We start from the raw sequence: 13,820 nt of genomic DNA, 5'->3' as shown, positions 1-13,820 counted from the left end.
GAAATGAAGGAGAGGATAATAGTAAGAAATGGAGCAAGGATAATACTTGAAGAGATAATATATGAGAATTTTCCAAAATTAATGAAAGGTATCAACCCTCAAATCAATAGGCATAATTTCTGAATACAACTAAAACTAAACCTAAATCTAGACACACTCTAAAAAAAATGCAGAATACTGGAGACAAGGGAAAAATCTTAAAAGAACCAGAGAAAAAAGGCAGATTACCTCCAAAGGAATAATTAGAATGATTTCTCAACAGCAACCATGGAGGTCAGGAAAAAATGGAATATTTTCAAAGTACTCAAAGGAAAAAAAAACCTTTCAATCTAGAACCTATGCTCAGCTAAACTATCAAGACTGAGAGCAAAGACTTTTCAAAGACTGGAAGAGAATTTACTACTAACAATCCTTCACTGAAAAAAATTATTAAAGGATGTACTTCAAAAAAATAAAATTAAAGAGAGAGAGTAACTGAAGCTAAAGAAGGAAAGAGTGGGATTCATAAGAAATTGGTAAACATATGCGGGCTTATCCAAATAAGCACTGACTATGAAACCATAACATTAATTATTACTAATTTGAGATGATATAAAAACAAGGTAAAATGAAAATACCAGACAATAGAAACACAGCAGATAGGAGAAATTAATTAACATTCAAGAAGAAGATAAAGCAAGTCATATTAGAGACATGGTTCTTAAACTTTGATGTGCATCATAATCACCTGGAAGGCCTGTTAAAACACAGCCTGTTGAGCCTTGTCCCTAACATTTCTGAAATAACAGGTCTGGAGTAGAAAGTGAGAATTTTCTTTTCTAACAAGTTCCAAAGTGATGCTGATAATGTTGCTCCAGGACCCCTTTGGGAATCAATACATTTGATTTCTTTTAGGTCGAATATGCATGTTAAAAAATTAAAGGTAAACACCCAAATAACTAAAGTATAATATATCATTTACAACCCAAAGAAGGGAAAAAGGAGGAATAAAGAAAAATCAATCAATCCCATAGAAGTCAGGAAAGTAGGAAAAAATAGAAATAAATATAACTAAGTAATCAATCACAATGAAATGAACGGACTAAATTCACTAGTTAAAAGACAAAAGATGGGGGCTTCCCTGGTGGCTCAGCGGTTGAGAGTCCACCTGCCGATGCAGGGGACGTGGGTTCATGCCCCGGTCCGGGAAGATCCCGCATGCCACGGAGTGGCTGGGCCCGTGAGCCATGGCCGCTGAGCCTGCACGTCCGGAGCCTGTGCTCTGCAACGGGAGAGGCCACAACAGTGAGAGGCCCATGTACCGCCAAAAAAAAAAAAGACAAAAGATGGACAGACTGAATAAAAAACAAAATTTTGCTACATGCTGAATATACTGTAAAGTTGTAGCAATTACAACAGTCTTGGTAATGGCACAGAGATAGACAAAGTGACCAATGAAACAGAATATAAAACCCAGAACTGACCCATGCACACATGGAATTCTGACATGACAGAAGTGACACTGCAGATCATTAGAAAAGGATTAGATTTCTCAATAAACAGAGCCAGGACAACTGGTATCCATAAGGGAAAAAATGAAATTGGATTCCTCCCTCATACTGTACATAAAATTCAATTTAGAATTAAATACTTAAATGTATTTGAATGTGAAAATCAAAACTTTAAAACTTTTAGAAGAAAATATAGGAATAGGGAAGGATTTCTTAAGACACAAAAGAGCTAACCATAAAAGACTGGTAAATATAACTATCTTACAATCAAATCTGTTTATTAAAAGACACTATAAGGAAGTGAAAAGATAAAAACTTGAGAAGATACTTACAACACATATAACTGAAAAAGAATTAAAATTCAGAAGAGCTAAAAGAACACATGCAAATCAGTAAGACTACCAATAATACATTAAAAATGGGTACAGGGACTCCCCTGGTGGCACAGTGGTTAAGAATCTGCCTGCCAATGCAGGGAACACGGATTTGATCCCTGGTCCAGCTTCCACATGCTGTGGAGCAACTAACCCCATGCTCCACAACTACTGAGCCTGCACTCTAGAGCCCACAGGCCACAACTACTGAGCTTGTGCACCACCAACTACTGAAGCCCGCACACCCTAGAGCCTGCGTGCCACAAGTACTGAAGCCCATGTGCCTAGGGTCCGTGCTCTGAAATAAGAAAAACCACCACAATGAGAAGCCCGCGCACCGCAACGAAGAGTAGCCCCCGCTCTCCACAACTAGAGAAAGCCCGCGGGCAGCAACATAGCCAAAAATTAAATTTTAATAAAAATGGGTACACAATACAAACATTTCAAAGAAGAAACATGATCAAACATAAAGAGATGTTCAGCATCATTAGAAATTGGGACTGCAAATGAAGACCACAATGATTTACCATTTAAAACCCATTAGACTGGGGGAGCTTCAAGATGGTGGAAGAGTAAGACATGGAGATCACCTTCCTCCCCACAGATACATAAGAAATACGTCTACATGTGGAACAATTCCTACAGAACACCTACTGAACACTGGGAGAAGACCTCAGACCTCCCAAAAGGCAAGAAACTCCCCACGTACCTGGGTAGGGCAAAAGAAAAAACAGAGACAAAAGAAGAGGGACGGGACCTGCACCAGTGGGAGGGAGCTGTGAAGGAGGAAAGGTTTCCACATACTAGGAAGCCCCTTCGCGGGTGGAGACTGCAGGAAGCAGAGGGGGGAGGCTTCGGAGCCACGGAGGAGAGCGCAGCAACAGGGGTGCGCAGGGCAAAGCGGAGAGATTTCCTCACAGAGGAACGGGGCCAACCAGCACTCACCAGCCGAAGAGGCTTGTCTGCTCACCCGCCGGGGCGGGCGGGGGCTGGGAGCTGAGGCTCAGGCTTTGGAGGTCAGATCCCAGGGAGAGGACTGGGGTTGGCGGTGTGAACACAGCCTGAAGGGGGCTAGTGTGCCACAGCTAGCCGGGAGGGAGTCCGGGGAAAAGTCTGGAGCTGCCGAAGAGGCAAGAGACATTTTCTTGCCTCTTTGTTTCCTGGTGCACGAGGAGAGGGGATTAAGAGCCCCATTTAAAGGAGCTCCAGAGACAGGCGTGAGCCACGGCTATCAGCGCAGACCCCAGAGACGGGCATGAGACACTAAGGCTGCCGCTGCAGCCACCAAGAAGCCTGTGTGCGAGCACAGGTCACTATCCACACCTCCCCTCCCGGGAGCCTGTGCAGCCCGCCACTGCCAAGGTCCTGAGATCAGGGACAACTTCCCCAGGAGAACACACAGCGCCTCAGATTGTTGTAAATGCTGGCCTCTGCCGCCACAGGCTCGCCCCGCATTCCATACCCCTCCCTCCCCCCCCCCCCCCCCCCCCCCGGCCTGAGTGAGCCAGAGCCCCCGAATCAGCTGCTCCTTTAACCCCGTCCTGTCTGAGCAAAAAACAGACGCCCTCAGGCAACCTACACACAGAGGCGGGTACAAATCTAAAGCTGAACCCCAGGAGCTGTGCGAACAAAGAAGAGAAACGGAAATTTCTCCCAGCAGCTTCAGGAGCAGCGGATTAAATCTCCACAATCAACTTGATGTACCCTGCATCTGTGGAATACCGGAATAGACAACAAATCATCCCAAATTGAGGAGGTGGACTTTGGGAGCACCGATATATATATTTTTTCCCTTTTTCTCTTTTTGTGAGTGTGTATGTGTCTGCTTCTGTGTGTGGTTTTGTCTGTATAGCTTTGCTTTTACCATTTGTCCTAGGGTTCTGTCTGTACGTTTTTTTGTTTTTTTTTAGTATATTTTTTAGCACTTGTTATCATTGGTGGATTTGTTTGGTTTGGTTGCTCTCTTCTTTCTTTTTTTTCTCCCTTTTATTCTGACCCGTGTGGATGACAGGCTCTTGGTGCTTCAGCCAGGCATCAGGGCTGTGCCTCTGAGGTGGGAGAGCCAAGTTCAGGACACTGATCCACAAGAGATCTCCCAGCTCCACGTAATATCAAACGGCAAAAATCTCCCAGAGATCTCCATCTCAATGCCAAGACCCAGCTCCACTCAATGACCAGCAAGCTACAGTGCTGGACACCCTATGCAAAACAGCCAGCAAGACAGGAACACAACCCCATCCATTAGCAGAGAGGCTGCCTAAAATCATCGTAAGGCCACAGACACCCCAAAACACACCACCAGACGTGGACCTGCCCACCAGAAAGACAAGATCCAGCCTCATCCACCAGAACACAGGCACTAGTCCCCTCCACCAGGAAACCTACAAAACCCACTGAAACAACCTTAGCCACTGGGGACAGACACCAAAAACAACGGGAACTACGAACCTGCAGCCTGCAAAAAGAAGACCCCAAACATTGTAACTTAAGCAAAATGAGAAGACAGAGAAACACACAGCAGATGAAGGAGCAAGGCAAAAACCCACCAGACCTAACAAATGAATAGGAAATGGGCAGTCTACCTGAAAAAGAATTCAGAGTAATGACAGTAAAGATGATCCAAAATCTTGGTATAACAGAATGGAGAAAATACAAGAAATGTTTAACAAGGACCTAGAAAAACTAAACAGCAAACAAACAATGATGAACAACACAATAAATGAAATTTAAAATTCTCTAGAAGGAATCAATAGCAGAATAACTGAGGCAGAAGAACAGATAAATGACCTGGAAGATAAAATAGTGGAAATAACTACTGCAGAGCAGAATAAAGAAAAAAGAATGAAAAGAATTGAGGACAGTTTCAGAGACCTCTAGGAAAACATTATGTGCACCAACATTCGAATTATAGGGGTCCCAGAAGAAGAAGAGAAAAAGAAAGGGACTGAGCAAATATTTGAAAAGATTATAGTTGAAAACTTTCCTAATATGGGAAAGCAAATAGTCAAGTCCAGGAAGCGCAGAGTCCCATACAGGATAAATCCAAGGAGAAACACACCAAGACACATATTAATCAAACTATCAAAAATTAAATACAAAGAAAATATATTAAAAGCAGCAAGGGAAAAACAACAAGTAACACACAAGGGAATCCCCATAAGGTTAACAGCTGATCTTTCAGCAGAAACTCTGCAAGCCAGAAGGGAGTGGCGGGACATATTTAAAGTGATGAAGGAGAAAAACCTACAACCAAGATTACTCTACCCAGCAAGGATCTCATTCAGATTTGACGGAGAAACTAAAACGTTTACTGACAAGTAAAAGCTAAGAGAAGTCAGCACAACAAAACCAGCTTTACAACAAATGCTAAAGGAACTTCTCTAGGCAGGAAACACAAGAGAAGGAAAAGACCTACAATAACAAACCCAAAACAATGAAGAAAATGGTAATAGGAACATACATATTGATAATTACCTTAAATGTAAATGGATTAAAGGCTCCAACCAAAAGACATAGACTGGCTGAATGGATACAAAAACAAGACCGTATATATGCTGTCTACAAGAGACCCACCTCGGACCTAGGGACATATACAGACTGAAAGTGAGGGGATGGAAAAAGATATTCTATGCAAATGGAAATCAAAAGAAAGCTGGAGTAGCAATTCTCATATCAGACAAAATAGCCTTTAAAACAAAGACTATTACAAGAGGCAAAAAAGGACATTACATAATGATCAAGGGATCGATCCAAGAAGAAGATATAACAATTGTAAATATTTATGCACCCAACATAGGAGCACCTCAACAGATAAGGCAAATACTAACAGCCATAAAAGGGGAAATCAACAGTAACACATTCATAGTAGGGGACTTTAACACCCCACTTTCACCAATGGACAGATCATCCAAAATGAAAATAAATAAGGAAACACAAGCTTTAAATGATACATTAAACAAGATGGACTTAATTGATATTAATAGGACATTCCATCCAAAAACAACAGAATACACATTCTTCTCAAGTGCTCATGGAACATTCTCCAGGATAGATCATATCTTGGGTCACAAATCAAGCCTTGGTAAATTTAAGAAAATTGAAATTGTATCAAGTATCTTCCGACCACAATGCTATGAGACTAGATATCAATTACAGGAAAAAAATCTGTAAAAAATACAAACTCATGGAGGCTAAACAATACACTACTTAATAACCAAGAGATCACTCAGGAAATGAAAGAGAAAATCAAAAAATACCTAGAAACAAATGACAATGAACACACGACGACCCAAAACCTATGGGATGCAGCAAAAGCAGTTCTAAGAGGGAAGTTTATAGCCATACAATCCTACCTTAAGAAACAAGAAACATCTCAAATAAACAACCTAAACTTACACCTAAAGCAATCAGAGAAAGAAGAACAAAAAACCCCCAAAGTTAGCAGAAGGAAAGAAATCATAAAGATCAGATCAGAAATAAATGAAAAAGAAATGAAGGAAACAATAGCAGAGATCAATAAACCTAAAAGCTGGTTCTTTGAGAAGATAAACAAAATTGATAAACCATTAACCAGACTCATCAAGAAAAAAAGGGAGAAGACTCAAATCAATAGAATTAGAAATGAAAAAGGAGAAGTAACAACTGACACTGCAGAAATACAAAGGATGATGAGAAATTACTACAAGCAACTCTATGCCAATAAAATGGACAACCTGGAGGAAATGGACAAATTCTTAGAAATGCACAAACTTCCGAGACTGAATCAGGAAGAAATAGAAAGTATGAACAGACCAATCACAAGCACTGAATTGAAACTGTGATTAAACATCTTCCAACAAACAAAAGCCCAGGACCAGATGGCTTCACAGACAAATTCTATCAAACAGTTAGAGAAGAGCTAACACCTATCCTTCTCAAACTCTTCCAAAATATAGCGGAGGGAGGAACATTCCCAAACTCATTCTACAAGTCCACCATCACCCTGATAGCAAAACCAGACAAAGATGTCACAAAGAAAGAAAACTACAGGCCAATATCACTGATGAACATAGATGCAAAAATCCTCAATAAAATACTAGCAAACAGAATCCAGCAGCACATTAAAAGGATCATACACCATGATCAAGTGGGGTTTATCCCAGCAATGCAAGGATTCTTCAATATACACAAATGAATCAATGTGATACACCATTTAAGAAACTGAAGGAGAAAAACCATATGATCATCTCAATAGATGCAGAGAAAGCTTTCGACAAAATTCAACACCCATTTATGACAAAAACCCTCCAGAAAATAGGCATAGAGGGAACTTTCCTCAACATAATACAGGCCATATATGACAAACCCACAGCCAACATCATGCTCAATGGTGAAAAACTGAAACCATTTCTACTAAGATCAGGAACAAGACAAGGTTGCCCACTCTTACCACTATTATTCAACATAGTTTGGGAACTTTTAGCCACAGCAATCAGAGAAGAAAAAGAAATAAAAGGAATCCAAATTGGAAAAGAAGAAGTAAAGCTGTCACTGTTTGCAGATGACATGGTACTATGCATAGAGAATCCTAAAGATGCTACCAGAAAACTACTAGAGCTAATCAATGAATCTGGTGAAGCAGCATGATACAAAATTAATGCACAGAAATCTCTTGCATTCCTATACACTAATGATGAAAAATCTGAAAGTGAAATTAAGAAAACACTCCCATTTACCAATGAAACAAAAAGAATAAAATATCTAGGAATAAACCTACCTAAGGAGACAAAAGAGCTATATGCAGAAAATTATAAGACACTTATGAAAGAAATTAAAGATGATAAAAATAGATGGAGAGAGCTTCCGTGGTGGCGCAGTGGTTAAGAATCCGCCTGCCGATGCAGGGGACACGGGTTCGTGTCCCGGTCCGGGAAGATCCCACATGTCGCGGAGCGGTTGGGCCCGTGAGCCATGGCCACTGAGCCTGCGCGTCCGGAGCCTGTGCTCCGCAACGGGAGAGGCCACAACAGTGAGAGGCCTGCGTACCGCAAAAAAAAAAAAAAAAAAAAAAAAAAAGATGGAGAGATATACTATGTTCTTGGATTGGAAGAATCAACACTGTGAAAATGACTATACTACCCAAAGTAATCTACAGATTCAATGCAATTCCCAGCAAACTACCACTGGCATTTTTCACAGAAGTAGAACAAAAAATTTCACAATTTGTATGGAAACACTAAAGACCCTGAATAGCCAAAGTAATCTTGAGAAAGAAAAACGGAGCTGGAGGAATCAGGCTCCCTGACTTCAGACTATACTACAAAGCTACACTAATCAAGACAGTATGCTACTGGCACAGAAACAAATACAGATCAATGGAACAGGATAGAAAGCTCAGAGATCAACGCACGCACATATGGTCACCTTATCTTTGATAAAGGAGGCAAGAATATACAGCGGAGTAAAGTCAGCCTCTTCAATAAGTGGTGCTGGGAAACTGGACAGCTTCGTGTAAAAGAATGAAATTAGAACACTCCCTAACACCATACACAAAAATAAACTCAAAATGGATTAGAGACCTAAATGTAAGGCTAGATACTATCAAACTCTTAAAGGAAACACAGGCAGAACACTCTATGACATAAATCACAGCAAGATCCTTTTTGACCCACCTCGTAGAGAAATAAAAATAAAAACAAAAATAAACAAATGGGACGTAATGAAAGTTAAAAGGTTTTGCACAGCAAAAGAAACCATAAACAAGAAGAAAAGACAACCCTGAGAATAGGAGAAAATATTTGCAAATGAAGCAACTTACAAATGATTAATCTCCAAAATTTACAAGCAGCTCATGCAGCTCAATATCAAAAAAGCAAACAAACCAATCCAAAAGTGGGCAGATGACCTAAATAGACATTTCTCCAAAGAAGATATACAGATTGCCAACAAACACATAAAAAAATGGTCAACATCATAAATCATTAGAGAAAAGCGAATCAAAACTACCATGAGATATCATCTCACACCGGTCAGAATGGCCATCCTCAAAAAATCTAGAAACAATAAATGCTGGAGAGAGTGTGGAGAAAAAGGAACCCTCTTGCACTGCTGGTGGGAATGTAAATTGATACAGCCACTATGGAGAACAGTATGGAGGTTCCGTAAAAAACTAAAAATAGAACTACCATACGACCCAGCAATCCCACTACTGGGCATATACCATGAGAAAACCATAATTCAAAAAGAGTCATGTACCACAATGTTCACTGCAGCTCTATTTACAATAGCCAGGACATGGAAGCAACCTAAGTGTTCATCAACAGATGAATGGATAAAGAAGATGTGGCACATATATACAATGGACCTTACTCAGCCATAAAAAGAAATGAAATTGAGTTTTATTTGTAGTGAGATGGATGGACCCAGAGTCTGTCATACAGAGTGAAGTAAGTCAGAAAGAGAAAAACAAATACCGTATGCTAACACATATATATGGAATCTAAAAAAAAAAGAAAAGAAAAAAATGGTCATGAAGAACCTAGGGGCAAGATGGGAGTAAAGACACAGACCTACTAGAGAATGGACTTGAGGATACGGGAGGGGGAAGGGTAAGCTGGGACAAAGTGAGAGAGTGGCATGGACATATATACACTACCAAACGTAAAACTGATAGCTAGTGGGAAGCAGCCGCATAGCACAGGGAGATCAGCTTGGTGCTTTGTGACCACCTAGAGGGGTGGGATAGGGGGGTCCAAGGGAGGGAGACGCAAGAGGGAAGAGATATGGGGACATATGTATAACTGGTTCACTTTGTTATAAAGCAGAAACTAACACACCATTGTAAAGCAATTATACTCCAATAGAGATGTTTGTTTGTTTTTGCGGTACGCGGGCCTCTCACTGTTGTGGCCTCTCACTGTTGTGGCCTCTCCCGTTGCAGAGCACAGGCTCCAGACGCGCAGGCTCAGCGGCCATGGCTCACGGGCCCAGCCGCTCCACAGCACGTGGGATCTTCCCGGACCTGGGCACGAACCCGTGTCCCCTGCATCGGCAGGCGGACTCTCAACCACTGCGCCACCAGGGAAGCCCTCCAATAAAGATGTTTAAAAAAATAAAGTAAAAATAAAACCCATTAGATTTGCAAAAATTAAGAATCGACAAAATCAGTGTCAAAGAATGCATCAACGAGAACCCTTATATTCCGCTAGTGGTATAAATTAGTCAAATCACTTCGGAAAACAATATAACATTATTTTGTAAAATTGAGCATACCCTGCAACCCAGCAATTTTACTCCCACATGTACTCTAGAGAATCTCTTACACCTTTGCTCTGTAAGACATGACAAGAATGTTCCTAGAAGCAAGGGTTATATCAGTAAAGAGCTGGAAACAACCCAAATGTCCATCTACCCAAAAATGGATATATTATGGTATATTTCCACAAAAGAATTCTGTACATCAGTGAAAATGCATATACCACAGCTATAAGCAACTTAAGTAAATAAAAGCAAAATAAAGTAAAACAAGCTAAAAAGCAAATTCTAGAAGCATTCTCAGAGTATGATATCATTTTTTTTTAAAAGCTCAAAACATGATACATATGATAAAATTATTTTTAAAAAGCAGAGAGCAGGGCTTCCCTAGTGGTGCAGTGGTTGAGAGTCTGCCTGCCGATGCAGGGGACACGGGTTCATGCCCCGGTCCAGGAAGATCCCACATGCTGTGGAGCAGCTGGGACTGGGAGCCATGGCCGCTGAGCCTGCGCGTCCGGAGCCTGTGCTCCGCAACGGGAGAGGCCACAACAGTGAGAGGCCCGCGTACCGCAAAAAAAAAAAAAAACAACAACAAAAAAACACAGAGAGCAAAAATCTGTGTCAGTGGTTACGAAGAGTGAGGATGACAAATGGTTGAGATAAGGAGGAGCATGTATGTGGATGGCAGTTAGTGATAATGGTAGAGTTCTTGGATTGTGTATGGGGGTGGTGGGATCATGAGTGCACCTTAATATTAATATCCTTTATAACTTTACTTCATAATTCAAGTAAGCATGTGTGTATGTGTACACACATATACACATATATTTTTCCATTCTGTGGTAGGTATGAAATACATTAAATAAGTTTAAAAGGGTGAAAGTAAGACTAAATTATGCTAGTTGATACTGATTGCAACGGGAACCAAATCCCCAGTCCAATACTTACTGGTCAAGGGTCTTATAATAAATGTCCAGATCCTTGTTCACAAGCTCTGTTGTTCTCATAACAATCATCATTTCCCTATACTTTTCCTCGGCATCCCAAAATTGAGGGTCTCGAAGTTCTTTCTTAAAACGAATAATTTCTTCCTCATAACCTTCCTGTCGCCCTATTGCCGAACCGAGATTTCTTTTTATATTTTCTATTTTTTCTTCCAACTTCTGATGTTCACTAGGAGGGAAAACGACAAATGAGGACCATTTTTAGATTTTAGCAGACTAAAGTGGAAAAGACAGATTTCTCCAGATAGATAAATATCATTTATCATTCTCCTTAGCAATCAGCATATGAAAAGTCTCTCCTTGCTTTTTCTTTAAGGTTTCAGTACTAAGGAAAACTTTCTTCTTTCCAAATCTCTGAAGCATCCAGGTTTTTAAACAGCTGATTTCTGTGTGCTCAATAAAGTACTCTCATAACATGTGAACACTGAAAAAGTTCCTGACGTTTACACACTAACCTAAGAAAAGTACTCTTGGTGATTAATATTACAAATTCACAAACTTCTCATTGTCAAATAAGAATGCTCAGTTACCAACTCTGAGAAGTTACTGAGCAACAGGTATCATCAGTTCGTTCACAGTATGTCAGACAAAAGAAAATTTTATCTCAAAAATTTATGCAGTAGTATTACTAAAAGTTTGTATTTCTCTATTAAAACAAAATTTCTCTTGCATAAGTATAAAAAAGCATCAATAAAGAGAGGGGATATATGTATACGTATAGCTGATTCACTTTGCTGTACAGTAGAAACTAACACAACATTGTAAAGCAACTATACTCCAATAAAAATTTAAAAAAAAGAAAAGAAAAACATGAAGAGGAGTTCCAAAAAACAAAGCATCAATACTGACAAAAAAGTAAAATACTTGGGCTTCCCTGGTGGCGCAGTGGTTGAGAGTCCGCCTGCTGATGCAGGGGACATGGGTTCGTGCCACGGAGCGGCTAGGCCCGTGAGCCATGGCCACTGAGTCTGCGCATCCAGAGCCTGTGCTCTGCAACGCAAGAGGCCACAACAGTGAGAGGCCCGCGTACCACAAAAAAAAAAAAAAAAAAAAAGTAAAATACTTAAACTTTTCTGATAACTTGGTAGATAATACAGATTTTAACGTATGCTTTAAAAATCTTCATTTATTTAACAATTACTTATTAGGCATCCTCTTATTTGCCAGGCACTTCTCTCAAGATTATGAACATCCTTATAGAACTGGCCTGATTATCTGTTTTGTTGACATTTCTGTTGTGTCCTGGTTGAAGAAAGGTTTGAAAAAGAGAAGTTATGCTTAGTAGTCTGAATGAATGTAAAAAGCACTGTTATGTACTAATTACAGAAGGAATTATAAAAATATCTGTTTTTGATCTTTAGTAGCAAGGAATAAACTGTTTCATTTAAAACTTGTTCTATAAGCTTCACTTTTTTTTTTTCATCTTGGCACCAAGAACACCAACATTACAGTGTTAAAGAGCTGAGGCTTGGAAGCTAGGATATCTGGTCACATTCCTGGCTTTCATTCTAATTTCCTATGATCTTTTTTTCTGGGTCTCAGTGTCCTAATGCATAAAAAACAAACAGGCTGAAAGATGAAGAGCTCTTCTAGTTGTTAAGTCTGATCTCCTTGATATATGAAAGTTATTTAAAATAGCTAAACCAAGAGAACTTACAATAACATAGGAGTAACTATTTGTTAGGTTTGAATAACTAAATTAAATTTCAATTTATTATATCCTTTAGAAAAACTTAAGCATTCTTTGATTCAGATTTCTTTGTGAAATCACAAGAAAAATGAAAAATCTACAAGGAATGGCTGAATGAATGAATATATCCAACCAGCTGAGGTGGTTCCAAAAAATCTATTTGGCTAGTACAACCTTTTACACCAGTCTAGTGCCTTAGCATCAACCAGGTTCTTACAGAATTCCTAAGGCAACTGTGAGGCAGAGAAAGCAAGAATCAAATCTTTTCTGCTGTAGCAGGAAGACAGCAACTACAGTAAGTACCAATAAAACCAGATAAAAGAAGAATTCTATTAATCGCAAAAATGATGCTCTGGTTTGCGCATAATTACACCTGGGACCATGTAGAATGGATCATCAATATCAAATTGCTTTGGCAATAACTCCATTAAGAGTTAAGCATTACGCTCTGACCCAGGCAGGGTCCAGAGGACATATTTATGCCATAATCTTGTGAAGCAGGCTCGCAAAAGTCTGGGAGCTTGGTATTTTTAATACTGGCCATCACTGCATAGTCATAGTGTGACTATAAATTCTATATTACTACTTCAGCTGTAAAGCCATGAAATACATTTGTAAAAAAAGTGCCCATCTTCCTTTAAGTCTGAAAGGACACTTTGGCTACAGGCTTACATTCTTTGTCAAAAACATGTATTGAATATTTTTCACATTTCAATAATAAAGACCTTTATTTAAACTAAAGATTATTTTTTAAAACACACTTTTTCATTTGTAAAACCTGCATTTGACCCATTTCCTTCAAATGTTGTTGTCTTTCTTCTTCAACTTCTTTTAGTTCTTCATTCCTTTTTCTTAAAGTAAGGTTATCCTGTAGCCACCTTTCTTGTATCTAAATGTAAATATTAAATTCGTTAATAAAAATAATCAAGTTACCAACACGTGATTCATAGCAGGCAACTGGTGACAGGTAGTGCTAATTCTGCCTTAGAATCATGTGTATCTCAGCAGAGGGAGAAGAAGCCAGTGTAAA

General features: G+C 39.6%; 1 protein-coding gene across 1 annotated transcript in view; it reads right to left on the bottom strand.

Annotated features, from left to right (window-relative positions):
- RAD50 (RAD50 double strand break repair protein) overlaps nt 1-13,820 on the bottom strand; it is a 99,036-nt gene that overhangs the window by 21,232 nt on the left and 63,984 nt on the right. Inside the window, exons 20-21 of the mRNA XM_079917436.1 lie at nt 13,552-13,679; nt 11,045-11,269 (exon numbers count right to left, since the gene is read on the bottom strand). Of these exons, the coding sequence (XP_079773562.1) occupies nt 11,045-11,269; nt 13,552-13,679 (353 nt within the window). The remainder of the gene's footprint in view (nt 1-11,044; nt 11,270-13,551; nt 13,680-13,820) is intronic.

The sequence above is a fragment of the Stenella coeruleoalba genome, assembly GCF_951394435.1.
Source record: "Stenella coeruleoalba genome assembly, chromosome: 3".
Lineage (NCBI taxonomy): Eukaryota > Metazoa > Chordata > Mammalia > Artiodactyla > Delphinidae > Stenella > Stenella coeruleoalba.
This window is presented reverse-complemented; position numbering and strand designations above follow the sequence as displayed.